Genomic DNA, 26,273 nt, shown 5'->3' with positions numbered 1-26,273 from the left:
CATTCCAAACATTAACTTTATTCTTCTTTAACCATTCTTTGGTAGAACAACTTGTGTGCCTAGGGTCGTTGTCTTGCTGCATGACCCACCTTCTCTTGAGATTCAGTTCATGGACAGATGTCTTGACATTTTCTTTTAGAATTTGCTGGTATAATTCAGAATTCATTGTTCCATCAATGATGGCAAGCCGTCCTGGCCCAAATACAGCAAAACAGGCCCAAACCATGATACTACCACCACATTTCACAGATGGGATAAGGTTCTTAAGCTGGAATGCAGTGTTTTCCTTTCTCCAAACATAACACTTCTCATTTAAACCAAAAAGTTCTATTTTGGTCTCATCCATCCACAAAACATTTTTCCAATAGCCTTCTGGCTTGTCCATGTGATCTTTAGCAAACTACAGACGAGCAGCAATGTTCTTTTTGGAAAGCAGTGGCTTTCTCCTTGCAACCCTGCCATGCACACCATTGTTGTTCAGTATTCTCCTGATGGTGGACTCATGAGCATTAACATTAGCCAATGTGAGAGAGGCCTTCAGTTGCTTAGAAGTTACCCTGGGGTCCTTTGTGTCCTCGCCGACTATTGATCTTTGTTGGTCGACCACTCCTGGGGAGGGTAATAATGGTCTTGAATTTTCTCCATTTATACACAATCTGTCTGACTGTGGAGTCCAAACTCTTTAGAGATGGTTTTGTAACCTTTTCCAGCCTGATAAGCATCAACAACACTTTTTCTGAGGTCCTCAGAAATCTCCTTTGTTCATGCCATGATACACTTCCACAAATATGTGTTGTGAAGATCAGACTACTTCTTCTATGGCGTTTTATGGCAGCTGGCATCCAGTTTGTTGCATTGCTGCTATCTACAGTGTCACTCCATTATTACACTAGATTCTCTGAAGGAGTCCTGTGTCCTTTAGATGTTTTAAAAGCCAACACTTTCCCTTTCCAGATGATCTCATTTCTAAAACTGTTCCCATTGACCCTTTTCATGCCCATTTTCCTGAGTTCTGTAAAAAGTTCTTGTCTTTCTCTACTGTATTTCTCACAGGCAATAAGAACATGATGCACTGTCTCAGGCTGTTGACACTCTAGGCACAGACCATCCTGATGTTTTCCTAGCAGGAAGAGAGTACTGTTGAGGTAAGTATGTCCAATTCTCAGCCTAGAAATAGTGACTTCATCCTTCCTTTTCCACCCTCCTCTTTTACAGGTTACTGAATCAGTCACTCTACTAGTTACAGTGCCTTGCAAAAGTATTCATACCCCTTGAACTTTTTCACATTTTTCCACCTTACAACCACGAACTTAAGTTTTTTATTGAGATTTTATGTGATAGACCAACACAGAGTAGCACATAATTGTGAAGTGAAACAAAAATGATAAATGGGCTTCAAAATTTTAAACAAATAAAAATCTGAAAAAAAAATGTGTTGTGCATTAGTATTCAGCCCCCTGTACTCTGATACCTCTAAATACAATCCAGTGCAATCAATTGCCTTCAGAAGTTATCTAATTAGTTAATAGAGTCCTACTGTGTGTAATTTACTCTCAGCATAAATACACTTGTTCTGTGAAGGCCTCAGTGGTTTGTTAGAGAACACTGAAGAACAAACAGCATCATGAAGACCAAAGAACTCACCAGACAGGTCAGGGATAAAGTTCTGGAGAAGTTTAAAGCAGGGTTAGGTTAAAAAAAAAAAAATCCCAAGCTCTGAACATCTCAAGAAGCACTGTTCAATCCATCATTCAAAAATGGAAAAAGTATGGCACAACTGCAAACCTACCAAGACATGGCCGTCCACCTAAACTGACAGAGCGAGCAAGAAGAGCACTGGTCAGAGAAGCAGCCAAGAGGACCATGATCACTCTGGAGGAACTGCAGAAATCCACAGCTCAGGTGGGAGAATCTGTGCATGGGACAACTATAAGTCGTACACTCCACAAATCTGGCCTTTTTTGAAAAGTGGCAAGAAGAAAGCCATTGTTGAAAGACAGGCATAAGAAGTCCCATTTGCAGTTTGCCAGAAGCCATGTAGGGGACACAGCAAACGTGGAAGAAGGTGCTTTAGTCAGAGGAGACCAAAGTTGAACTTTTTGGCCTAAATGCAAAGCACTATGTGTGGTGGAAAACTAACACTGCTCATCACCCTGCACACACCATCCCCACTGTGAAACATGGTGGTGGCAGCATCATGCTATGGGGATGCTTTTCTTCAGCAGGGACAGGGAAGCTGGTCAGAGTTGATGGGAAGATGGATGGAGCTAAATACAGGGCAATCCTGGAAGAAAACCTGTTGGAGGCTGCAAAAGACTTGAGACTGGGAAGGAGATTCACCTTCCAGCAAGACAATGACCCTAAACATACAGCCAGAGCTACAATGGAATGGTTTAGATCAAAGAATATTCATGTGTTAGAATGGCCCAGTCAAAGTCCAGACCTAAATCCCATTGAGCATCTGTGGCAAGACTTGAAAATTGCTGTTCACAGACGCGCTCCATCCAATCTGGCTGAGCTTGAGCTATTTTGCAAAGAAGAATGGGCAAAAATTTCAGTGTCTAGATGTGCAAAGCTGGTAGAGACATACCACAAAAGACTTGCAGCTGTAATTGCAGTAAAAGGTGGTTCTACAAAGTATTGACGCAGGGGGGCTGAATACTAACGCACATCACATTTTTCAGATTTTTATTTGTTTAAAATTTTGAAGACCATTTATCATTTCACTTCACAATTATGTGCTACTTTGTGTTGGTCTATCACATAAAATCTCAATAAAAAACTTTTAAGTTCGTGGTTGTAAGGTGGAAAAACGTGAAAAAGTTCAAGGGGTATGAATACTTTTTCAAGGCACTGTAATGAGAATAAATGTCTCCCCTTATTCTCTTGTTCCCAGCACTGCTGCCACTTTAGGTTTACTTGTTTCCAGACAATACACTTGCCTTCTGCTTTGGATAGACTAACATTGAGGTCAATATTTTCTTTTTTCACTGCTTTTTTTGCTAGCCTATCCACTTTCTCATTTGTTGGAATACCAATATGTGCAGGAACCCACATCAATGGCACCTCAATCCCTTTCCTCGCCACTTCTCTAACAGCCAGAAGGATGTCATAAATGAGGTCTTGCCGACTCCTGGATGAGCCTGTCCCAATACTACGCACAGCTGAGACAGAGTCACTGCACACCAGTATTTTCTGATTACCGTATTTTTCGGATTATAAGTCACACTTTTTTTCATGGTTCGGCTGGCCATGCGACTTATACTCCGGTGCGACGTATATATGGTTTTTTTTTTCACCGCGGAATAACTGGAGCTGATGCTGAGTCTGACAACAGCCATGCAGAAGAAGAGGAAACGGAGCTTCGTCTGCCGCTGGAGTTGGCAGAGTTGTTCAGAAGCGACACCGAGGATGAGGAATTCAATGGATTTGCTGATTTGGAGTGAAATCGTCAGTTTGATAAACTTGATTGACCTGTGTTTTATTATTAATGATAGGCCTATAGTTATTTAAATAAGTTATGTAATGATTTTAGGCAGTGCTTAATTTGTGAAGTGGGAGGTCCCAGAACGCAGGAGGTGGGTGGGTCCGGCGACTCAAAAAAAAAAAAAAAGGCGGGGGGTGGTTTACTATAACTTTATGCACACATGCTTATTGTGTGTGTAAAAAACATAATAATAATATCAGACATTATGATCTTAGAAAACGCTTTAGTGATGAACAGTTACAGACAGTAATATGTCATGATATTATGTTATAAAATATTATTTTTTATTAGGCTATATATTAAATTATATATTAAATTTATCTTCTAAAATAACAGACTGTACTCATATCACAACCAGTTTATTTCACCATTGGAGATCAGATCACACAAGACATGAGTTAAATGACTCATTTTAAGGATTTAAGTAGGGTATTTAAAAGCAGAGCCAGCAGGACTTCATGGCTCAGGTGGGTAAGGCGTCATACCATAAATCCGGGGACCCGGGTTTGATTCCAACCTGTGGTCATTTTCTGAGCCCTCCCTGTTTTTCTCCTGCTCATTAAAAGCAGTGCCAGCAAACATAAGTGCAATCAATTCAAGTAATAGTTAAGAAATAAAGGGTTTACAAAACAAGTTGGAGAATTCATTTTAAAAATTTTAGTAAGCTTTCTTGTTTTTTTGCCATTTTTTCCACAGCGCAAGCTAACGGCTACAAAAAACCCGGTGTTCTATTGAGCGGAAGTATACACCCCATGTCCCCCCCCTTCCCCTTTCGCATAGATTTTGTGGATGTCATAGGAGAGAAATCAACAACAGATATCAAAATCAAAACCGAACACTAAACAAATTTTTATTTACTTATTTAATTTATTGTTTGATTTTTTTCCCTTTGTGATGGTCACGGAGGTGATCTGATCCATTTAAATAGCTGCCAGAACACCGAATGAAATGAAAATAGCTGCCAGATCCGACAACGGAGGTTACGGATCTTGTTCCGTCATGTTCCGGCTCAAATTAAGTCCTGATTTTAGGCCTATAGGCTATTGAATAACTTGATGTTACGGTACATATTCAGCCAGTTTTTCTCTGGGCTATTATAAATGATTTTGTTTTGCATTTTTAAAAATAACTCTCCTTCCAAGATGAACTTTATTCTTCGTCTCTGATGTTATGGTGTTAATGGTCTGAATAACGTTTAATGTTTTCATCTGATATGACGTTAACTGGCAGGCGCACTTTCTGCCTGTTTTTTTCTCTGAGCGGTTGTTGTTTTTTTTCACTAGATGGTTGTTTTTACTCCCATACCTGTCTTTGGAGATGATATACCTATAGCCTACTTGACCTCTGATTTGATTAAATAAAATTCGACAAAAATGAAGAATGACACTCCTCGATGATGACTACAGCTTTAATAACAAAGATGAAAGAGCCATGTGGCGATAATAAGCCCTATCGGTAAAAATATTCTAAAAGCAAACTGATTAATACATCAGTAATAGGCTACTAATATTAGTTATAATAATAATAATATAGGCTATTAGTAATAACGATAATGATAGTATTAAAGATAGTAGTAGATATTTAAAATAATCAGACTAGGCTACTTACAGGGCAAAGGGCGCGTTATCACTGCTCAGCTGTTCGTTTATTAAATAAACAATGCAGTTGCGGAGTAACCACGCGCCGCTTATCATATAGAATCACAGATTCTATGAATAGAAAAACCCTTCAAAAAAGTGCGACTTGTAGTCCGGTGCGACGTATATAAGTTTTTTTCGTCTTCATAATGCATTTTTTGGCTGATGCGACTTAAAACTCCGGAGCGACGTATAGTCCGGAAAATACGGTATTTATCTGACTTGTCTACTGTACTGCCATTAGAATAGCATACAATTCTACTGTGAACACACTCAGGAAATCTGATGTTCTCTTGAATGAGCTAATGTTCCATCCTTGGACAATAAAAGCTGCATCAGTAGCGTCTGTCTCTGGGTCCTTTGACCCATCAGTAAAGATTAAAATGTGGTCTTGGTATCTTTCTGCTACCTGGATGTGAAATGAGCTAACTAGATCCCCAGTGTTATTCTCTGCTTTAAACTCAAGTAGATCTAAAGCAACTTTGTGTCATGGTCCTACCTGTGGGCTTCTCTCTTCAGGTAACATCTCCACTCAGCATTACCGGCCACGCCCGCACTCACTTCCTCTTATTAACTTTCAGTGACTGTCATTGGCTGTTGCCGATCACCTGCTTCCCCCTGGGTGTATTTAAGCTGCAGTTCTCCCTACCCTCAGATCATCTGCAACTCTCAGCCTGATAACCTGCTCTGTGTTCCTACTACTCTGACTCCTGAAATTGTTCTGTTCTGTTTGACTCTGTCTGCTCTCCAGCGCCGGTACCCTGACCCACCTTCTGTTCCGTTTGACTCTGTCTGCTCTCCAGCCCCGGTAACCTGATCTGCCTTCTGTCCCCTATCTTGCCACCTGATTTGTGACTCTGTGTTCCAGTTTGCTCTCTAACTCCTGCCTGCTGAGGGACTGCTCGCTTGGAGACTGCCTGAAACCCATGTTCTGTCAGCCTACAGCCACAGCTCTCTGACTACGCCAGATCCTATCAGATCTCAGAAGCTAAGCAGGGTCAGGCCTGGTCAGTACTTGGATGGGAGACCTCAGACGTCACCACCAGCCATCCCTGCCTCTGGACTTCACCCACACACATTCTCCCAATTCCCTTTTCCCCTACTATTAATAAACTGTGGTTTGAGCGCATTTGATCTCCTCTCCTGTCTGTTTCATGATAGAACGATCTGACCACACATGGAGTCAGCGCCCGAACACTCTGACCTAGACCGGCTGCAGCGCACCGAGGGAGATGTCAGTCAGATGTCTGCCGACATTGCAGCCCTGATCCAGCTTGGTCATCAGCGACTGGACCAAGCACTCCAGCTGCTCACCGCTCTAGCACCCACTGTTCCTCCGAGTCAACCACCGCCGCCCCTCGTTGCATCAGCCCCTGTCATACCTGCTGCTGATGTGCCAGCTCCGGGAGGTGCTCCTGCTGCACTTGGCACCCCGGAACCCAAGGTCGGCAGTCTGGAGCATTTTGATGGTGACCCCTCCCAAGTCCGTGCTTTCCTGACCAGCTGCCAGCTGTTGGTCGACCTGCAGCCCAGAACCTTCGCGTCAGAGGCAGCGAAGGTGGCCTTCGTCATCACTCATCTGACTGGTCGCGCCCGCCTGTGGGGGACGGCAGAGTATGAACGCCGGACACCGGCGTGTGCCTCCTTCTCCTTGTTTTCAGAGGAAATGACTAAGGTCTTCGACCTGGGCTCATCGTCAGCAGAGGCATCCGGAGGACTGTTGCGTATTCACCAAGGCAGACGAACAGTGGCTGACTACTCGGTCGACTTCCGGACCGTGGCCCGGCGCAGCAAGTGGAACATGCAGGCGCTGGTGGACACCTTTCTGCACAGCCTGGCCGACTACATGAAGGACGAACTGGTCTCGTATGAACAACCATCGACACTTGATGAGGCCGTTGCCTTGGCCGTCCGCATAGACCGCCGGGTCCAGACCCGTCGACAAGAAAGGGCCCGCTAGGCTCAGTCAGTCACCAGCGCACAGATTAACCCAGCCCCTGCTACGTCTCCTGCTGTTTCTCCGCCGAGCCTTCCGGACCAGTCAGAGCCCATGGAGATCGGCCGTGCTTCCCTCAGCCCGGCAGAGCGCCAGCGTCGGATCGCCTCCAATCTGTGCCTGTACTGTGGGGGTGACGGTCACCGTGCTGCCTCTTGCCCAGTAAAAGCGACGAGCTCACCGGACATAGGAGGGGCCCGGCTGGGCTCAATGACCATCCAGTCCTCCACCAGCCAGAAACCTATGCTCCAAGTCTGCCTTCGTCTGTTGGATTCCACCCACACCCTGGCCGCCCTGGTGGACTCCGGGGCCGAGGCTAACATCATGGACACTGAGCTTGAGTGCCAGTTAGACCTGCGAAGCCACCTCCTATCCTCTCCCATTCCAGCCAGGGCGCTGGATGGCCATCTCCTTGGCACCCGCCTCACTGCCCCTGTTCCGATGACCCTGTCAGGCAACCACCACGAAACCATCCAATTTCACCTGCTCCATTCCCCCAGCCAACCTCTCATCCTGGGCTATGGCTCCGCCAACACAGTCCTCACCTCGACTGGGCCACTGGAGAAATAAAAGAATGGGGCAAGGACTGCCATCGGACCTGCTTACGAGCCGCCATCCTAAACACCCGTACTCCACCTGCCAGCTCTGCCCCCGACCTCACTAATGTCCCAGCGTGTTATCACAGCCTTCAGGAGGTATTCAGTAAAACCAAGGCCACTTCCTTGCCTCCTCACCAGCCCTACGACTGTGCCATTGATCTCCTCCCAGGCACTGCGCCACCCAAGGGTCGTCTCTACTCTCTGTCCGCCCTGGAAAGGAAGGCGATAGAGACCTATATCAGTGACTCTCTGGCTGCCGGCTTCATCCGTCCATCTTCTTCGCCCGCCGGCGCTGGGTTCTTCTTCGTGGAAAAGAAGGATGGGTCCCTGCGCCCCTGCATCGATTACAGGGGTCTCAACGACATCACCGTCAAGAACCGATACCCTCTCCCACTGCTTACCTCTGCCTTCGAGCTGCTCCAGGGAGCCACGGTCTTCACGAAACTCGATCTCCGGAATGCCTACCACCTGGTTCGGATAAGGGAGGGAGACGAGTGGAAGACCGCGTTCAACACCCCCACCAGTCACTATGAATACCGGGTGATGCCGTTTGGCTTTACCAACGCGCCAGCGGTATTCCAGGCTCTGGTGAATGATGTCCTGCGAGATATGTTGAACAAGTTCGTGTTCATTTACCTCGACGACATCCTGATCTTCTCTAAAACCCTGTCCAAACACACCCAGCATGTCCAGCAAGTGCTCTGTCGTCTCCTGGAAAACTCCCTCTTTGTCAAGGCAGAGAAGTGTGAGTTTCATGCCAAGTCTGTGGGGTTCCTGGGGTACATCGTGGCAGAAGGGAGCATCCAGATGGACCCTGCCAAAATCTCTGCAGTTACTTCATGGCCAGTACCAGAGAGCAGGAAGCAGCTTCAGCAGTTCCTGGGCTTCGCAAATTTCTACAGGAAATTCATTCGTAATTACAGCACCATTGCGTCACTCCTCACCGCCTTGACCAGCACCAAACAGCCCTTCACCTGGACTCCGGCCGCCAATGAAGCCTTTGCCACCCTCAAGGCTCAGTTCACCACTGCTCCCGTCCTCCGGCTGCCTGATGAGGAGCGGCAATTCATCGTTGAGGTGGACGCCTCGGATGTGGGAGTCGGGGCAGTGCTCTCACAGAGGTCTGCGGATGACAACAAGCTCCACCCCTGTGCGTTCTTCTCCTGCCGGCTGTCGCCGGCCAAACGCAACTACAATGTTGGCAATCGGGAACTGCTGGCGGTCAAGCTCGCCCTGGAGGAATGGCGCCACTGGCTGGAGGGGTGCGTAGTCCCATTCGTGGTCTGGACAGACCATAAGAATTTAGAGTACATCCGCACCGCCAAACGACTCAACCCCAGACAGGCCCGCTGGGCTCTCTTTTTCACCCGATTCAATTTCACCCTTTCGTACCGGCCCGGATCTCGCAACACCAAGCCTGACGCACTCTCCCGCCAGTTCCAGAAGGGTGATGCCCCCTCCAAGGACCCGGCTCCCATCCTACCTGACCCCTGTATCGTTGCTGCGCTGACCTGGGACATCGAAGAACGAGTGCGGGAAGCCCTCCGTGACCAACCCAGCCCCAGTGCATGCCCCACAAGTCGCCTCTTCGTTCCTGAAGACCTGCGATCCCAGGTTATACAATGGGGACACGACTCCCGTCTAGCCTGACACCCTGGTTCCACTCGCACCTACCACCTGTTCGCCCAACGATGTGCGAGACTTCGTCCGAGCCTGCCCTACCTGTAACCAAAATAAGTCCTCCAGCCGACCTCCTGCCGGTTTGCTCCAGCCTCTGCCCATGCGACCCTGGTCCCACATCTCCCTGGATTTTGTTACGGGTCTACCCCCTTCCAATGGGATGACGGTCATGCTCACCATCGTGGACCGCTTTAGCAAGATGGCACACTTTGTTCCCCTCCCTAAACTACCGTCAGCCAAGGAGACTGCCCAGATCGTCTTGCAACATGTCTTCCGCATCCATGGGCTGCCCAAGGACATCGTTTCAGACCGGGGGCTGCAATTTGCCTCCTCTTTTTGGAAGGAGTTCTGTCACCTACTCGGGGCCACCGCCAGCCTCACCTCCGGATTACGACCCCAGTCCAATGGCCAGTCTGAGCGGACTAACCAGGAGTTGGAGAAGGCACTTCGGTGCATGGTGCCACGCAACCCTAGGGCCTGGTGCGAGCACCTACTGTGGGTGGAATACTCTCACAACTCCCTCACCAGCTCAGCCACCGGGCTGTCCCCATTCCACTGCGTGTATGGCTACCAACCACCCCTGTTCCCCAGCCAGGAGGGAGAGGTCACCTGCCCGGCGGCCCTCACCTATGCATGCCGATGCCGCCGCACCTGGTCTCAAGCCCACGCTGCACTCCTCAAGTCAGTCACCAGCTACTCTACTGGCGCCAACCGGCGGAGGACGCCTGCGCCCACCTACCGGGTGGGCCAGAAGGTGTGGCTATCTGCCAAGGACCTGCCCCTCCAGGTGGAGTCTCGTAAGCTAGCACCTCGGTTCGTCAGACCATTCCCTATCCAGAGGATAATCAGCCAGTCTGCTGTCCGGCTCCGACTGCCCAAATCCATGAGAGTGCACCACACCTTCCACGTCTCTAAGATCAAGCCAGTGCACGAGAGCCCGCTGGTCCCAGCTGCACCTCCTCGTCTCATCGACAGTGGCCCGGTCTACTCCGTCCGGCGACTGCTGAAGTCATGACGCAGGGGCAGGGGCCTCCAACACCTGGTGGATTGGGAGGGCTATGGTCCTGAGGAGAGGATGTGGGTTCCTGCTGGAAGGATTCTGGATCCGGCCCTCATCGCTGACTTCCATCGGCTACACCCTGACCAGCCTTCCATCCGACAGGGCCGACGTAGGGGTTCTCACCAGGCGGATCCACTTCCGGACCCTGCCCCGGCTCCAGTGCCTGAGCCTGACACTGAACCGAATCCTGGGCGGGGGCCCTTGGATGACGATTCTTCTGACGGTGAAGAGGGTGCGGAGGCTATGGACACTGACCGGTCAGAGGAATTCTGACCCTCCACCGGTATTCCCCCTCCTCCCGCCCGTCTTGGTGGATCTGTGGCTAGGGACTTCTGGAGCCATCCCTTGGGGGGGGGGGGGGGGGGGGTTCTGTCATGGTCCTACCTGTGGGCTTCTCTCTTCAGGTAACATCTCCACTCAGCATTACCGGCCACACCCGCACTCACTTCCTCTTATTAACTTTCAGTGACTGTCATTGGCTGTTGCCGATCACCTGCTTCCCCCTGGGTGTATTTAAGCTGCAGTTCTCCCTAGCCTCAGTGTCAGATCATCTGCAACTCTCAGCCTGATAACCTGCTCTGTGTTCCTACTACTCTGACTCCTGAAATTGTTCTGTTCCGTTTGACTCTGTCTGCTCTCCAGCCCCGGTACCCTGACCTGCCTTCTGTTCCGTTTGACTCTGTCTGCTCTCCAGCCCCGGTAACCTGATCTGCCTTCTGTCCCCTATCTTGCCACCTGATTTGTGACTCTGTGTTCCAGTTTGCTCTCTAACTCCTGCCTGCTGAGGGACTGCTCGCTTGGAGACTGCCTGAAACCCATGGTCTGTCGGCCTACAGCCACAGCTCTCTGACTACGCCAGATCCTGTCAGATCTCAGAAGCTAAGCAGGGTCAGGCCTGGCCAGTACTTGGATGGGAGACCTCAGACATCACCACCAGCCATCCCTGCCTCTCAGTTCTCCTGCCTCTGGACTTCACCCACACACATTCTCCCAACTCCCTTTTCCCCTGTTATTAATAAACTGTGGTTTGAGCGCATTTGATCTCCTCTCCTGTCTGTTTCGTGACACTTTGGGTACCTCCAGCTGCCACAAGGGAACAGTAGACTACAACAGGACAGAAAACTTTGTCATGTACTGCCAGTTCCTCAGCTATAATGTCACTTGACCACCCATAGCTTGACAATTCTGCCACCTCTCTCCCCCAACTTGGCTGACTCACTGCTTTAACTGGATGATTATCTGTTTGACCCTTCATACTTACCCAGTAATTAGCCTGCAGTTGCTTCCAGTGGAGACTAAGTGGCATTTCTCCTGCTTCAACTAGGAGCGCACACACAGGAGCTGACCTCACAGCTCCTGTGCATATCCTAAGAGCTTTAGATTGAACTTCATTTAGCCAGGACAGAACTGATTTGGAAGCAGACCCATATGCCAAGCTACCATACTCCATTCTTGACCTTATCAGGTATACATAAATTTGTTTTAAAGAGGCCATACTTGCTCCCCATTCGGTTCCAGCAAGACATCTCATTAAAGACCCACTGACAGTCATTTCATATTAATTTTTAAACAAACAATATATGACTCCAAAGATAAATTCTGGTTTTAATTCTTGGTTTAACTGTCCATTTTAAACATCAGAAGTAATTTTAAATTTCGCGCAGGGAGATTGACCTGGGCTCATTCAGAGATGCCGGAAGTGACGTCACATCAGTGTGTCGTTTTTGTTTACAAGTCACTATGTTGGTTCAGTTCTCACAAGTCTTGTGATATTGAGCTGTGGTTTTGTTGTGATTTCCTTGCGTGAAAAAGTTAAATGGCGTCTAACCGAAAAGGGATTATATGTGTGGCTTACGGGTGTTCTAACACCACGTCGGAAGGAGTGAAACTCCATTCCTTTCCTTGGAAAAAACACCCTGAAATAGCAAAAGAGTGGGAAAAAACGTTTCCAAAACGCGTGCGAACTGGAAGTCAACAAAATGGTCACGTCTCTGTTCAGCACATTTCGAGGAGCACTGTTTCACTTTGTCATCCAGAACTCGAAGAACGTTTGATCCAACTTATCCACTGGTGTTGGAGGAGTCAGCTGTGCCGACGTTGTTTGACAGGCCCGGGCCGAATCAATCTGTCAAAAGAGAAACCATAGTTCGAATTACGTGGGAGCCAATGGGAGCTGAGCTCCCATTCCCTCAGGCTCCCATGAAAGAAGCAAACTTAATTTTCTGTGGAAGTCTCTCAAATACGTCATATATCACCATAATAAGCTTGAATAGCCTATATCACCATATAAATATAAATAAAACTCGTTTCATTTCCGACCACCATGCAGCCATAACTTTGTATTGAACGTGTTATTAAACCACAACATGTACGGCTGTACTTCACCACCACACCATTATGCGCGCAAACTGAAATTTGCAGCCTGTGAAATCGAATGTGAAGTTAAGTCCGAAGAAGAATTGTCCTCTATCTCACAACGATCTTCCTTTGTTTAACTATATATATATATATATATATATATATATATATATATATACACACACAGTGTATGTATGTATATATATATATATATATATATATATATATATATATATATATACACACAATATACATATAATTTGCTTAACAATATATATGCAACACCGTGCATGCGTGTGCGTGCATGCGCGCGCCTGTGTGTGAAAGCTGTGCACTGCAGTGCACAAAAGTGCGCTGGTCCAGGACAGCGAGTATGCATTGCTTTTTTTTTTTTAAATAGAGACCCCCATAGGGTCAAATTTATAATTCGAACCCTGAGAGAAACAGATGACAGCAGACCCCCCCGAAGGGGCGGTCAAAAAGCGAAAGTCCAGTGGTGCCTTTGCCAAAAGAGAACGAGCCAGGGTACGTGGCTATGTGTTGTTATTCAATACATGTATGTTGTTTAAAATTTGTTGTAACGTCACAAATGCGTCTTATACCATTGCATATTACTTATCAATAGGCCAAAGCAGCTAATACCAGTAATGTACAACAACTGAAAGGCCAATACCTTGTTTCATATATTTAGTTAGGATAATATACATGATATATGTGTGGAGTGATAGATGGCATGTTTTTTCCTATACCATAAAAGAAAAAAAAATACAACAAATTCCTTTCATCACCCCCTCCTCCGTGTCTTATTATAGAAATCGAAATACTGACAGACTATAATATAATGCAACTTTCTTCAAATTAGACGCTCCAAGAAATAGAAGACTCAGAACCCAATGTACATGTGCCAGATCATGCAGAGGAGGTTATACCAAATATTGAATCTGAGGTTTGTCACAGACCATGCAGACATTGTTTTCAGCTTCTACATGCCATGAAATTGTTCAAATGTTCTTTTGTCTCTTTATGTTATTCTTACGGGTAAATGGCTCATGGCGCTTGTAGAAGCCGGGGCAAAAAACACAAAATCGGCTCTGAAATTCTTGATTTTCTACAAAGACGACCCTTTATTCAAGTTGAGTTTTGGATATTTTATTTCACAATACAGCAATAAAACAATAAATAAATATAAATATTACGTGGTGTAAAAAGTTGTGTCAGTGGGTCTTTAAGTTCATGACCTTTTTACACCTGTCAGTCACTCTCCCTATATGGTGCCTCCATGTAAGTCTTGAGTCAAAACATACTCCCAAGAACTTAGTTTTCCACCCTTTCCAGATCCTTGCCATAAAGGGACACTTATATTCTCTCCAATCTTCTTCCTTGTAAAGAACATGATTTTGGACTTTCCAACAGAGAATCTAAAGCCCCACTTCCTTCCCCAACCTTGTACTTGAGTTATACCTTCTTGTATTTTTCTCACAAAAAAATTAACATTTTTCCCCCTTTTCCATAGACTTCCATCATCTGCAAACAGTGATTTTCCAATCCCTGGGTGGATTTCTGAAAAAATATCATTAATCATGATATTGAACAGTAAAGGGCTTATTACACTACCTTGAGGGGTACCATTTTCCACCATACACTTCCTTGATATTTCCGATCCTATTTTTACCTGAATACTTCTCCCACTTAGGAAGTCCATTACCCAGTTCAACATACTTCCACTTATTCCCATCATATGCATTTTAATTAAAAGGCCTTCTACCCACAACGTCATATGCTTTCTCAACATCTAAGAATATCACCACAACAGTCTCTGAGCTTTCCTTATCTCATTCTCTAAGCACAGTATTGAGTCAGTAGTGCATCTCCCTTTCCTAAACCCACTTTGGTAGTTGGCCATCGGCCCTCTTTCTTCAACATAATGTATCATTCTACCATTAATCAGTCTCTCCATTAATTTGTCAACATGGGATGTTAAATCTATGGAGCACTTGCATGTGACGTCACAGCCGATCCAGATTGTGACAGACGCCATCTTGTCGGTCAAACGCCATATTTCCGCCTTCTACTTCTACTTCTGCTTCTACTTCTACCTTTTCTTCTGGAAAAACCTACTATATACAATTCTACTACAACGTCTGCGGCTACAAGTTCTCCCTACCTGTGCACGTTTTTTTTGTTTTTTCTGTGTATTTTTGCGTGTTGTTCCTCTGTACCGGACTTCAATATCCACTACAACCGTATGGACTTACTGGACATTGGTTTCCAGCAGAAAATGACGGTTTGTAGCGATTTCCGCAACATTCCGCAACGATTTTCACAACATTCCGGACGAGAAAAAAAAAAAAAACATTCCGGACGAGATAGCGAGACCAGCGGGGTCTCCGTGGATTGTTATTGGAAGCAAAGCTAAGGAGGCGGCGCCGGGAGCGGAAGCAAAAGCGAGGCTGCAGGCAGAGCCGGCCTGTTGACTAAGCTCAGAAAACAGCCACTCAAATCTCCACTGCTAAGCCTCTATCTCTCCAACACCAGGTAAACAAGACGGACAATTTGGAATTACAGCTGGAATTACCTTATTCTATTCTATAATCGGCTGGTCAGTGCTATACTCAATACTTAAGTGACTTACCCATCCAGTGAGGATCATTTTCTTGTTTACAAGATGCCACATCTGAGTCGCTGACAAATCCTGAATTTCTGTAAAGATAACTGTCCAGAGATTTATAAGCACGCAGTGCTTCACCACTGAACAGCGAGGGAAAGTTGATGAGGTAATTATACACGTCCGGGTATTCCACCTCTGGCAGTTCCATATCCACTGACACGGTCGTGAAAACTCCGTCCGGTAAGCCATAAGGGTCCCTAATCTGTAGATCGTTTATTTTAGACATATATCTAGTTATCTGTTCATTAGAAAAATGAGCCGTGTAGTCCGTCGGTTGAAATTGATCCATTCTGTACACGAGTGCAGCAGTATTCAGCTGTGCTGTTGACCGACAAGATGGCGGCTGTGTACTTCCCGGTCACGTGACTGCAAGATCTCTATAGGCCTGTAGTTTACTGGGTTACTGGGATCCTTCCCTGGTTTCTTGATGGGGATGATAACTGCCTCCTTCCACCCTGTAGGAATTTTGCCCTCCTCCCATACTTTGTTATATAAATTTAGAAGCCTCTGAAGTCCCTCATCATTTAAGTGCCTTAGCATGGTATAGCAGACTTCATCCTTTCCTGGCGCTGACTTCTTACATTTAGACAGTGCTGCTTTTAGCTCTTCTAGAGTGAATGGAACATTATACGTACTTTTCCTTTCTTATTATAACTTCAGCATATGTCTCCCTTGTTTCTGCCCTGCCCTTCTTCTCCTCTTCAGAAAGATTATAGGAGCTATGTACTTTACTCAATGATTTCACCATCATTTCTGCTTTTTCTGCATTTGATACTGCCACCTGTTCTCCATCAGAAAGGATAGGATAGCACCAGTCTCTTCTATTGCCTTCCATTCACTTGATCATCCCCCATACTTGCTCAATGGAAGTTGTACTCCCAATAGAGCTACAGTACTCCCTCCAGTATGTCCTTTTCGTCTGCCTTATAGTTCTTCTCACCACTGCCTGAAGCTGTTTATAATCAATTAGATGTTGAAAATTATGAGTTCTTTCCAGCACTCTAAAAGCTCGATTTCTGTTCTTTATGGCTTCAGCACATGTCTCATTCCACCATGGTACAGCTTTCCTCACACCTGTGCTTTTAGGAATAGAAGCCATTGCAGCCAGATGTATACTCTGCCGAATTTCAATCTCATAATTCTCAACATCATCTTCCTCTTGTACTGCCTTAAGATAGGAGTCACTTAACTCCATAAATCTTTCCCAATTAGCTTTTTGGAAAACCCATTGATATTCCAAGGCACACAGGAAACAGTAGTAGTAGTAGTAGTACTACTGTTCCCTGTGTGCCTTGGAATATCAATGCTCAGCTTACACATAACTGGATAATGGTCACTTCCTATGGTTCCTTTCTCGTATACTTCCCACTCACATTTAGGGACCAATCTGCTGGACATTATAGTGAGATCTAACACTGATTCTTTACCACTTCTTAAATCTATTCTCATCTTTCTACCATCATTTAAGCACACTAAATTTCTGTCATTTAACATAGCCTCTATTACTAAACCATTATTATCTGTTTTATCTCCTCCCCATAATGTGCTGTGCGCATTGAAGTCCCCACACCAAATAACATTATCCTGACCTTCAATCTTCTCTAGCTCATTGTATTCTAATTGTTTGCATGGATTATAAAAGTTTATTATTATTATTATTATTTTCTTCTTTTCTGCCCACACCTCCACTACAACATATTCCTGTTCCTTCCCTATCCCCATTATTCTGTAGGGTACCCCCCTTTTTATAAAAGTTACACATCCTCCAGCATTGCCTTGCTCTCTGTCTCACCTCACACTAATGTAGTCATATAAAACAAAATCCAACCTAGGCTTCAGCCAGGTTTCTTGAATACAAATGACGAGTGGCTTCTCATTTCTGCTCTCAATGAATTCCTTAAAATCCTGTCCATTAGCTAACAAACTTCTGGCATTCCACTGTAAGAGTAGCATAACCAATAGGACTATCCTAAACTGTTTCCTTCCTGACTTGGCTGCACACTGAGCCCATCTCGTATTTCTTCCCATTTTAGACCCACCATACCCAAGTGCTGTACTGCCGCTTTTGTTATAATTTGAATTCTCTCCGTTTTTGATCTAACTTCAGCTGTTGCATTTATTACCCCTGCAATAAAGACAACCAGGTCCCTTTTTTCCTCCCATGTCTTTTTCTCTGAGCATTTCCTGCCTCTGTTTCCATACAATTGCTGAAGTAACTTCCCTTCTAACATTTTCTCCATTAGCTTTCTTTAAAGCATCTACCCTTTTAAGGGCTTCTGCATAAGACAGCTTCTCCTTTACTTTAATATTGTTGATTTCAGCCTCTCTCTTCATGACTTCACAACCCCAGTATGCAGCACTGTGTCCCCCTCCACAATTACAGCATTTTGGGTTTACACCTTCCCCACACTTTCCATAATCATGCCCTCCTCCACACTTGGCACACCTTTTTCCTTCTACTTTTGCCACATGACCAAACTTTTGGCAATTAAAGCACCGCATTGGCTTATGCATGAATTCCCTAACCCTGTATCTCATGAATCCAAAATATAGCTCACTAGGAAGGTCTTTCGTGCTGAATTCTATCAAGAATGACTCAGTCTATCTTCTCAAAGCCCCTAGTTAAGCATTTTGCATCTTTAACTGCCCCACACCTTAACTTAAGATTTTTAACCAGATCCTTCATATCCACAGTTACAAGAATCCCATAAATTACCCCTTTACTTCCATGTTCTCACAATCTCACTACCTTAGCGACTACAACTTTCCCGATAGCCTGCAACCTTTGAGCTTTCCCACACTGCTCTTCTGAACCGTGTCCAATTAACAAGTTTCCCTCATTTAAGACTCTAGCAAACCTTACTTCCCCAACTTGGTTTTTAATTATTTTCGTAAGTTTTAATGGGTCCAAATGCTTCACTCCGCCTTCCCCTTCAAATCTCACAACTACATTAACCTGTCCTTCACTCTCTGATCCCTCATTCCTTGTCCTCTTTGCTCCCTTATCTGTCCTCCCTGACATCCAACTACTGCTCTCATCCTCCTCTCCCCACTCACTCATATGTATCTCATCCTCTGCCATTACTAATGCCGCTTTTCCACTACAAACGCGGCTGAGCCGTGCCGTGCTGAGTCGAGCTGAGTCGAGCTGAGTGGGGCTGTTGGAGTTGCATTTCGACTACAACCGCGCTGAACCGTGCTGGCTGGAAGTGGGTGGACACATTGGGTGGAGTTAGCGAAAGTGGGTGGACGTCACGTGATGTCGTTAAGCAGCGCAAACAGTGACATCAGTGACAGTGGCGGAACAAGTCAGAGCCGGGCCGGGGGCGGGGCAAATGACCGGGCACTTTATTAAAGCTTATCATAACATCATTTTAGGCTACAAAATGTCCGCAACTGCGGTGATTACCAATTTCAACACTACCGGGTGCAACTATGTTATTTAGTACATCAAGTCCTTCAAACGAACATGTAACTCAGAAACAAAAAACATTAGGATACTGTACATGGCTCATAATAAAACATCAATAGCCTATACTGCGCACATTATTTGAAGGGCATACGAATGAGCGCTCAGAGGTTGCAACGGTGACAGGAAGAGTCAGAAATAAAAGGAGGGCGGTGCAAACCTCACTGAATGCACTGTGTTTACCAATTTCAACACTACGGGGTGCAACTATGTTATTTTGTACATTAAGTCCTTCAAACGAACATGTAACTCAGAAACAAAAAAACATTAGGTGACATACTGTACATGGGTCATAATCAGTGATGGGAATAACGGCGTTAGAATAAACGGCGTTACTAACGGCGTTACTTTTTTTTAGTAACGAGTAATCTAACTAATTACTTTTTACATCGTTATAACGCCGTTCCCGTTACTTACAATAAAATACTATGCGTTACTTTATTAAAGCTGTTCTCATCTGGCACGCTGCTCGCTCAGCCTTTCTTTACTCTGCTTTCGTGTGGGGCGGAGAGACACGAGACAACGGCACAGTAAGCCAATCAGAGTAGATTTGGACAACATATGTAGGTAGGCCACGCCTACTGCACTACTGTGCACGCTTTCAATCAGAAGACCCAGCGATGGCGAGCGGTCAGCCCAGCACTGCGCTTTCACACTGGAAATACAGCATTACTTTTCATTACTTGAAATAAAAGGCAAGAGTGTTTACGTGCAATGCACATTATGTCGAGGAACAAAGCGTTTGTCCTCGTCAGTGGCCAGTAATTAGTAACATAATTTTAATAACTGCAAAAATATATTACATTTGATAGATGTCTTATCTCACATTGTCCCACAAAAATATTAATATAGTGTAGATAATGTTACTAACTGGTTCTGTTAAGTGTCCATTTCAGTCATTAAACACATTTAACATTCACTTTTATTATGATTACACTAATTGAATTTGATTTTTTTTTTTTGGGGGGGGGGGAACAAAATGTAACGGAATAATTACTTTCCCTGGTAATTAGTTACTTTTATGACAAAGTAACTCCGTTACTAACTCAGTTACTTTTTGGGAAAAGTAACTAGTAACTATAACTAATTACTTTTTGAAAGTAACGTGCCCAACACTGGTCATAATAAAACATCAATAGCCTACTGCGCGCATTATTTGAAGGGCATACGACGAGCCTTGCGCTCCGCGAACTCGTCCACGATGCTCTGTATGTCACTGATTCAGTGATCTTTTAAGCGGTAGTCTCACGACCCGGATAGTAAACAATAAACATGGAGGACATGGAGTCGTTAATGTTGCTGGTCTTGGTGCTGTGGCTTGTTGTCACCGACAACGCCAACAGATACTGACTGGCAAGAGCGTATAGATGAGGCGAGGCGCATAAGGCTTCAGAAATTCTCGTAATTCGTAATTCTCCTTCTTCCGGGTTTGCGGTGTTTACAGATCCCAGCGTGCTCGCGGGGCGTGTGTGGGCATGTGAGGACACGCCTCCTCACCAATCAGTGCACAGGGGAGTGTCTGCTCACGCCCCCAACCTCACTCGGCATGGTTTGGCTCGCTTCAGCCCCACTCCAAAACGGTGCGAGTTTTAGGGGCTAAGCAGGGCTGAAGCGAGCTGAGTCGTGCTGGTTTTTGGTAGTCGAAACGCGAGCCGTGTCGGGCTGAAGTGAGCTGAAGCGAGCTGAAGTGAGCTGAAAAAGGGTAGTGGAAAAGGGCCATAAGAGAAAGGAACACCAGCAAGGAATCGTATACCAGGCCTGTACAGGCCATCGGCTGACCCCCACACAGATTATTCCCCACTCTAGCCCCACTTAACTTATTACACAAAAGGTTAGAACTGCGTTGGCTTTTATTTGTGAGATGATTAAATCCAAACTGGTTCCACTCCTTGGGAGACAAACCCCGCTGTAATTTTTCCTGCCAGGTCCAGCTGAACACCACCTCCTATCAAGATCAGACTTTGATAGATCCCGGTTTCTTAAATAAAACAGGGTGCCCACTCACACCTGATTGTCATCCCATTGATTGAAAACACCTGACTCTAATTTCACCTTGACATTAACTGCTAATCCTAGAGGTTCACATACTTTTGCCACTCACAGATATGTAATATTGGATCATTTTCCTCAACAAATAAATGAGCAAGTATAATATTTTTGTCTTGTTTGTTTAACTGGGTTCTCTTTATCTACTTTTAGGACTTGTGTGAAAATCTGATGAGGTTTTAGGTCAGATTTATGCAGAAATATAGAAAATTCTAAAGGGTTCACAAATTTTAAGCACCACTGTAGTTTCAGTCAAAGTTGTAGTAGCATTCTGCAAACTTCAGGTGCTTACGTTTGTGGTTAACTGACAGAAAAGGCTTTTTTTCTGGCATAGCTTCCAAATAATCTGTTGGCATGGAGGTGGCATCTGATGGTGGTTTTGCAGACCTGGAAACCCTATTATTTTACTTTTTCTTGTAATTCATCAACAATGATTCTTGTGGATTTATTATTATTATTATTATTATTATGCCTCTCTTACTATCCTCCTCATGTGGGGGAAAAACAAATCTGGGTCGTCTTCCAGACAAGTTTCTAACAGTTCCAGTTAGCATCCACTTTATTCCTGCCCCAACAGTAGAAATTGACATTTTCAGGTGAGTAGCTTTTTTTTTTTTAAATAACCATTTCCTGACTTATGAAGGTCAACATGGGGCGGCACGGTGGTGTAGTGGTTAGCGCTGTCGCCTCACAGCAAGAAGGTCCGGGTTCGAGCCCCGTGGCCGGTGAGGGCCTTTCTGTGTGGAGTTTGCATGTTCTCCCCGTGGCCGCGTGGGTTTCCTCCGGGTGCTCCGGTTTCCCCCACAGTCCAAAGACATACAGGTTAGGTTAACTGGTGACTCTAAATTGACCGTAGGTGTGAATGTGAGTGTGAATGGTTGTCTGTGTCTATGTGTCAGCCCTGTGATGACCTGGTGACTTGTCCAGGGTGTACCCCGCCTTTCGCCCGTAGTCAGCTGGGATAGGCTCCAGCTTGCCTGCGACCCTGTAGAAGGATAAAGCGGCTAGAGATAATGAGATGAGGGTCAACATACTTCTTCCTCATTTGTTTTGTAAGTTCTCTTATCTTTTCCATGTTGATGGATGACTAAGGGAATTTGGCCTCGGTGTCACCTCATTTTTGCTCCCTAGTTAACCAGGAAGTCGGCTTGAAAGCTCCTACACAGGCCAATCGACTCAAAAATGTACAATTTAAATGGGAAGCATGCATCAGTTACAGTGTGTTATAATTTCCAGGGGTGTCACTAATAGTGGAGGGCATGTTTATTTTTCATAAAAGTTAAACAGCTGCTGCAGTTTTTTTTCTTTTGTTTCATTCTCCCGCTTATGTGGTTTTGTCTGGTTTGTCGTTCACCCTGTGATCTGCTTTACTGACTAATAAATAACAGATTTTAGTACTTAAGCATACTTAAGCAATAAAACTCCAGGCAAAGTAGGCGCTTCTGTGCACACTACACGGTGTGCAGTGATACCTTGCTAAAAAAAATCACTGTATCTAGTCTAATTGAAAAGGCAAACATACATATTTATTTCTTATAGTTATTCGAAGTGAAATAACATTTGACCTCAGAGATATTTAGAAAGTAGTCTACAACAATTGCGAAAACGTACAGCTTTAAAGTTACCTAGCAGTATATTATATTACCAAGTATTAGATTAATTATTATGCCCCTATAATATAATCTACTCATTTGCTGGTTCGTTTTGAGAAATGTTGTTTGACTTACGCCTGAACAGCAAGCTGCCTCAGTAAACGAGTCACCCTATCGCGACTGGCCATGACTGCGTACGAATCGTGGTGTTTTTTTTTTTTTGTCCTTTCCCTTCTTCTCCCCAAACGTCCCCTATTTGCGAACACATTAATGCTTCACGACTCTGCCTGATCTGTACAGCGCATGCGTGCCATTTTACGGCAAGGGCTAGTGCACTGATCTCTACGTAATCTATCTGGACAGCTCATTTGTCAATACGCCCCTTACAGAGGAGTGAAGCGTCCAAGCGGCCATTTTACCACACCCATCGCTTGTACTTGGCTTACGTATTAAAGCGTCGTGTCCGATCAAATTTGCCCCGAGAAAAGTATTTCCTGACTTGTTTTTCCTTTCATTACCTCCTCTTATTTTCTCAACTTTACTCACATTCCTTCCATGTCTTTATAACCCTCCCCTTCATTGTTATTGTTTTTTTTCCCTTTTCCAGTTCAGTCTGGTTTTTTGATCAGCTCTTTTTTTTTTCTTACAGTGTATCTTTCTCTTTTGTATTTCTTCTTCCTTTCTATTTAGGACAATTGTTGAAACAGGATTATTTTCTCATGTTATTTTCCATTTTCACTCCATTCTCACAGTTATGTCTTAAAGATAGACAGCCTTTCAATTTCATAAAATCGATGAAATTTAGTTCCCTCTGAAATGTGGTCATTGTGAGATATGTTTATTTCTGTAATATCTCAAAAAAAAAAAAAACTCAGGCCATTCTGTGGCTGGGAAGTTATTTAATTTGAGGAGATTCCCTAGCAAATAATGTGCATGAAATCGCTCGCTTCGCGGAATCAAGTAGACAGAGGAAGTCCGTGTGCGCATCACTGAGCTCTATTGAGGTATTTCACCTGACGTCACAGGGTCACGTGACGCCCCGGTGTCCACCATTTTGGACGGCAAGCTAGTTAATGTCAACAACAGTAGCTAGTATGTTACTGTAGCAATATTTACGTTCAGTCATTTGGATGACTGTTAAAACCTTTCAGTCTCAAGTTTTTCCTTTACTGGATTTACTAGTTTACTGAGCGAGCGCGCGATGGCTCCCGGCTTGGCCGCCGAGGGCGCGATGGCTCCCGGCTCGGCCGGAGAGGGCGCGATGGCTCCCGGCTCGGCCGGAGAGGGCGCGATGGCTCCCGGCTCGGCCGGAGAGGGCGCGATGGCTCCCGGCTCGGCCGGAGAGGGCGCGATGGCTCCCGGCTCGGCCGGAGAGGGCGCGATGGCTCCCGGCTCGGCCGGAGAGGGCGCGATGGCTCCCGGCTCGGCCGCCGAGCGCGCGATGGCTCCCGGCTCGGCCGCCGAGCGCGCGATGGCTCCCGGCTCGGCCGGAGAGGGCGCGATGGCTCCCGGCTCGGCCGGAGAGGGCGCGATGGCTCCCGGCTCGGCCGGAGAGCGCGCGATGGCTCCCGGCTCGGCCGGAGAGCGCGCGATGGCTCCCGGCTCGGCCGGAGAGCGCGCGATGGCTCCCGGCTCGGCCGGAGAGCGCGCGATGGCTCCCGGCTCGGCCGGAGAGCGCGCGATGGCTCCCGGCTCGGCCGCCGAGCGCGCTAGCTCAGTAAACTAGTAAATCCAGTAAAGGAAAAACTTGAGACTGAAAGGTTTTAACAGTCATCCAAATGACTGAACATAAACATTGCTACAGTAACATACTAGCTATGATGTTGTTGACATTAGCTACTGCTAACAGCTAGTTGCTAATACAGTGCTACAACTACACCGACCCTAATAATACAGTTCTTAGTCATTGCCTGGTAACAGCAAATTTATAACGGGCCATGTCTCAACAGACTAAGAAGTTATTTCAATGCCATTTAATAACATTTTGTTTATCCTGAGGACAGAAAGTAAATGAAAATGTGAACAAACCTTAGCTGTAATAAGATGGCGACCACCGGCTCCAGGGACGACCCGCTGATGTAGGCATGTTACCCAGCCTGACACAAAATATTTGTAGGCATCCAAACTCGTATACGCTTTCAGATCAATACCTGTGTATGGCGATGGGTTTTTAACGACATAGGTATACAGATCATGTGGGCCGAAGTCAGGTAAAGACGAGGGCTTCGTGTACTTCCATACGTCAGTGAACAATCCTGGTGGAAGCAGGTAAACGTCGTTCTCTAAGCCTGCTAACCTCAATTTTTGCAAATACCTCTCCCTCTGCTCGCCCTGTAAATGCCCTACGTCGCTGGATAGTGAAGGTGTTTTCTGCATCTCGCTCCTTTTTCTTTTATGTTTTTCGTTTGTCGCCTTCCTCGCATTCAAACTGATTCGAGCCGTGCCGTCCAAAATGGCAGCATCACATGACTTGGTCACGTGAGTGAAATACCTCAATAGATGACTTGCAACCACGTGATCAAAATGTGCTACGTCATGAGCATCCGCCATGATGGTGGATATACAAAGCAACTAGGATGGCAGCTGCTGAAAGCATGTCTCTAAACAATGCTGAATTTTCTCAGTATTACCACAATTTGAACGATCGAGCGAAGATAGATGTGTGTGGTTTTGACCCATATTATTTAAAAAGTCAGGCTTTTCTGAAAATAAGACACTTCTACCGACCATCGAGTATGAATACGGGTCATTTCGTCCCATGACCATTTCATTCAAAGCCTTTTTCATACACACTATCAGTTATTTTATATTTCAGGTATTTGCTTGTTCGAAAAAAGGAGGAATTCTCAATGGAATTTGATGGAAGTAAAACACATTTTTGTAAAGCAAATGAGTGCCATAGTATGGATCATATTAAATCTTTAGGCGCCTAGCAATGTTGTCTGCCATATTACCACTTCCATCGCGTGTATTTGGCTTACATGTTAAACTGTGGTAGCCGCTGAAATTTGCCCCAAGAAAAGTATCTCCTGACTTTTTTCCCCTTTCATTACTTCCTCTTATTTTCTCAACTTTACCCACATTCCTTACATGTCTTTATAGTGCTTCCCTTCACTGTTATTGTTTTTTTTCCTTTTCCAGTTCAGTCTCTGATCTTTTTTTTTTTTTTGAATGGCTCTTTGTTACTAGAGCAATGGCTACAATTAGCGACACCTTAACAATCTTTTGGCCATTCCAAAAGCAGAAAAGACTTTCAATACGTAAATTGTGAATGAATAGTTACTCAAACTTCCACTGGAAAAAAAAGAGTTGATTCCCGATTATTTAGCATATCAGATCACGTGACACCATTCCACAAGTATTGAAACCAGTGGTCGAAATACTTTTTTCCAGTGTTCTGCAATATTGCAGAATGTCAAAATTTTGTTCTGCAATTTGGAAATATTTTCTGCAAATACACAAGCCTCCATACTACACCCTTCTCAACCTAATAATGCCTATATTTACATCATATCTAGCTTTACAACTCATAGCATTACTGTAATTCTTTATTCTCTCACTCTATTTTTAATTTCAGTCTTCACAGAGCCTTCTCTGCAACAAAGTTATCATTCCATGATACCGCCACAGGTCTTTCATCCCCCTCGCCCTGACACTACGGGCTACTACAACTTGAAGTAT

General features: G+C 45.3%; 1 protein-coding gene across 2 annotated transcripts in view; it reads right to left on the bottom strand.

The window, feature by feature from the left end:
- The window catches only part of adhfe1 (alcohol dehydrogenase iron containing 1), a 203,121-nt gene extending 180,277 nt beyond the window's left edge, over window positions 1-22,844 (bottom strand). The window contains exon 1 of one of the 2 annotated variants that reach the window (XM_060905933.1): window positions 22,728-22,844. In XM_060905933.1, the coding sequence (XP_060761916.1) occupies window positions 22,728-22,780 (53 nt within the window). In that variant the 5' untranslated portion in view covers window positions 22,781-22,844. The remainder of the gene's footprint in view (window positions 1-22,727) is intronic. The other variant, XM_060905934.1, reaches the window with a different exon arrangement.
- Between the last annotated feature and the right edge of the window lie 3,429 nt (window positions 22,845-26,273).

The sequence above is a fragment of the Neoarius graeffei genome, chromosome 23, assembly GCF_027579695.1.
Source record: "Neoarius graeffei isolate fNeoGra1 chromosome 23, fNeoGra1.pri, whole genome shotgun sequence".
NCBI lineage: Eukaryota > Metazoa > Chordata > Actinopteri > Siluriformes > Ariidae > Neoarius > Neoarius graeffei.
Note: the sequence above shows the minus strand (reverse complement) of the source record. Positions and strands in the feature narration are given on the sequence as shown.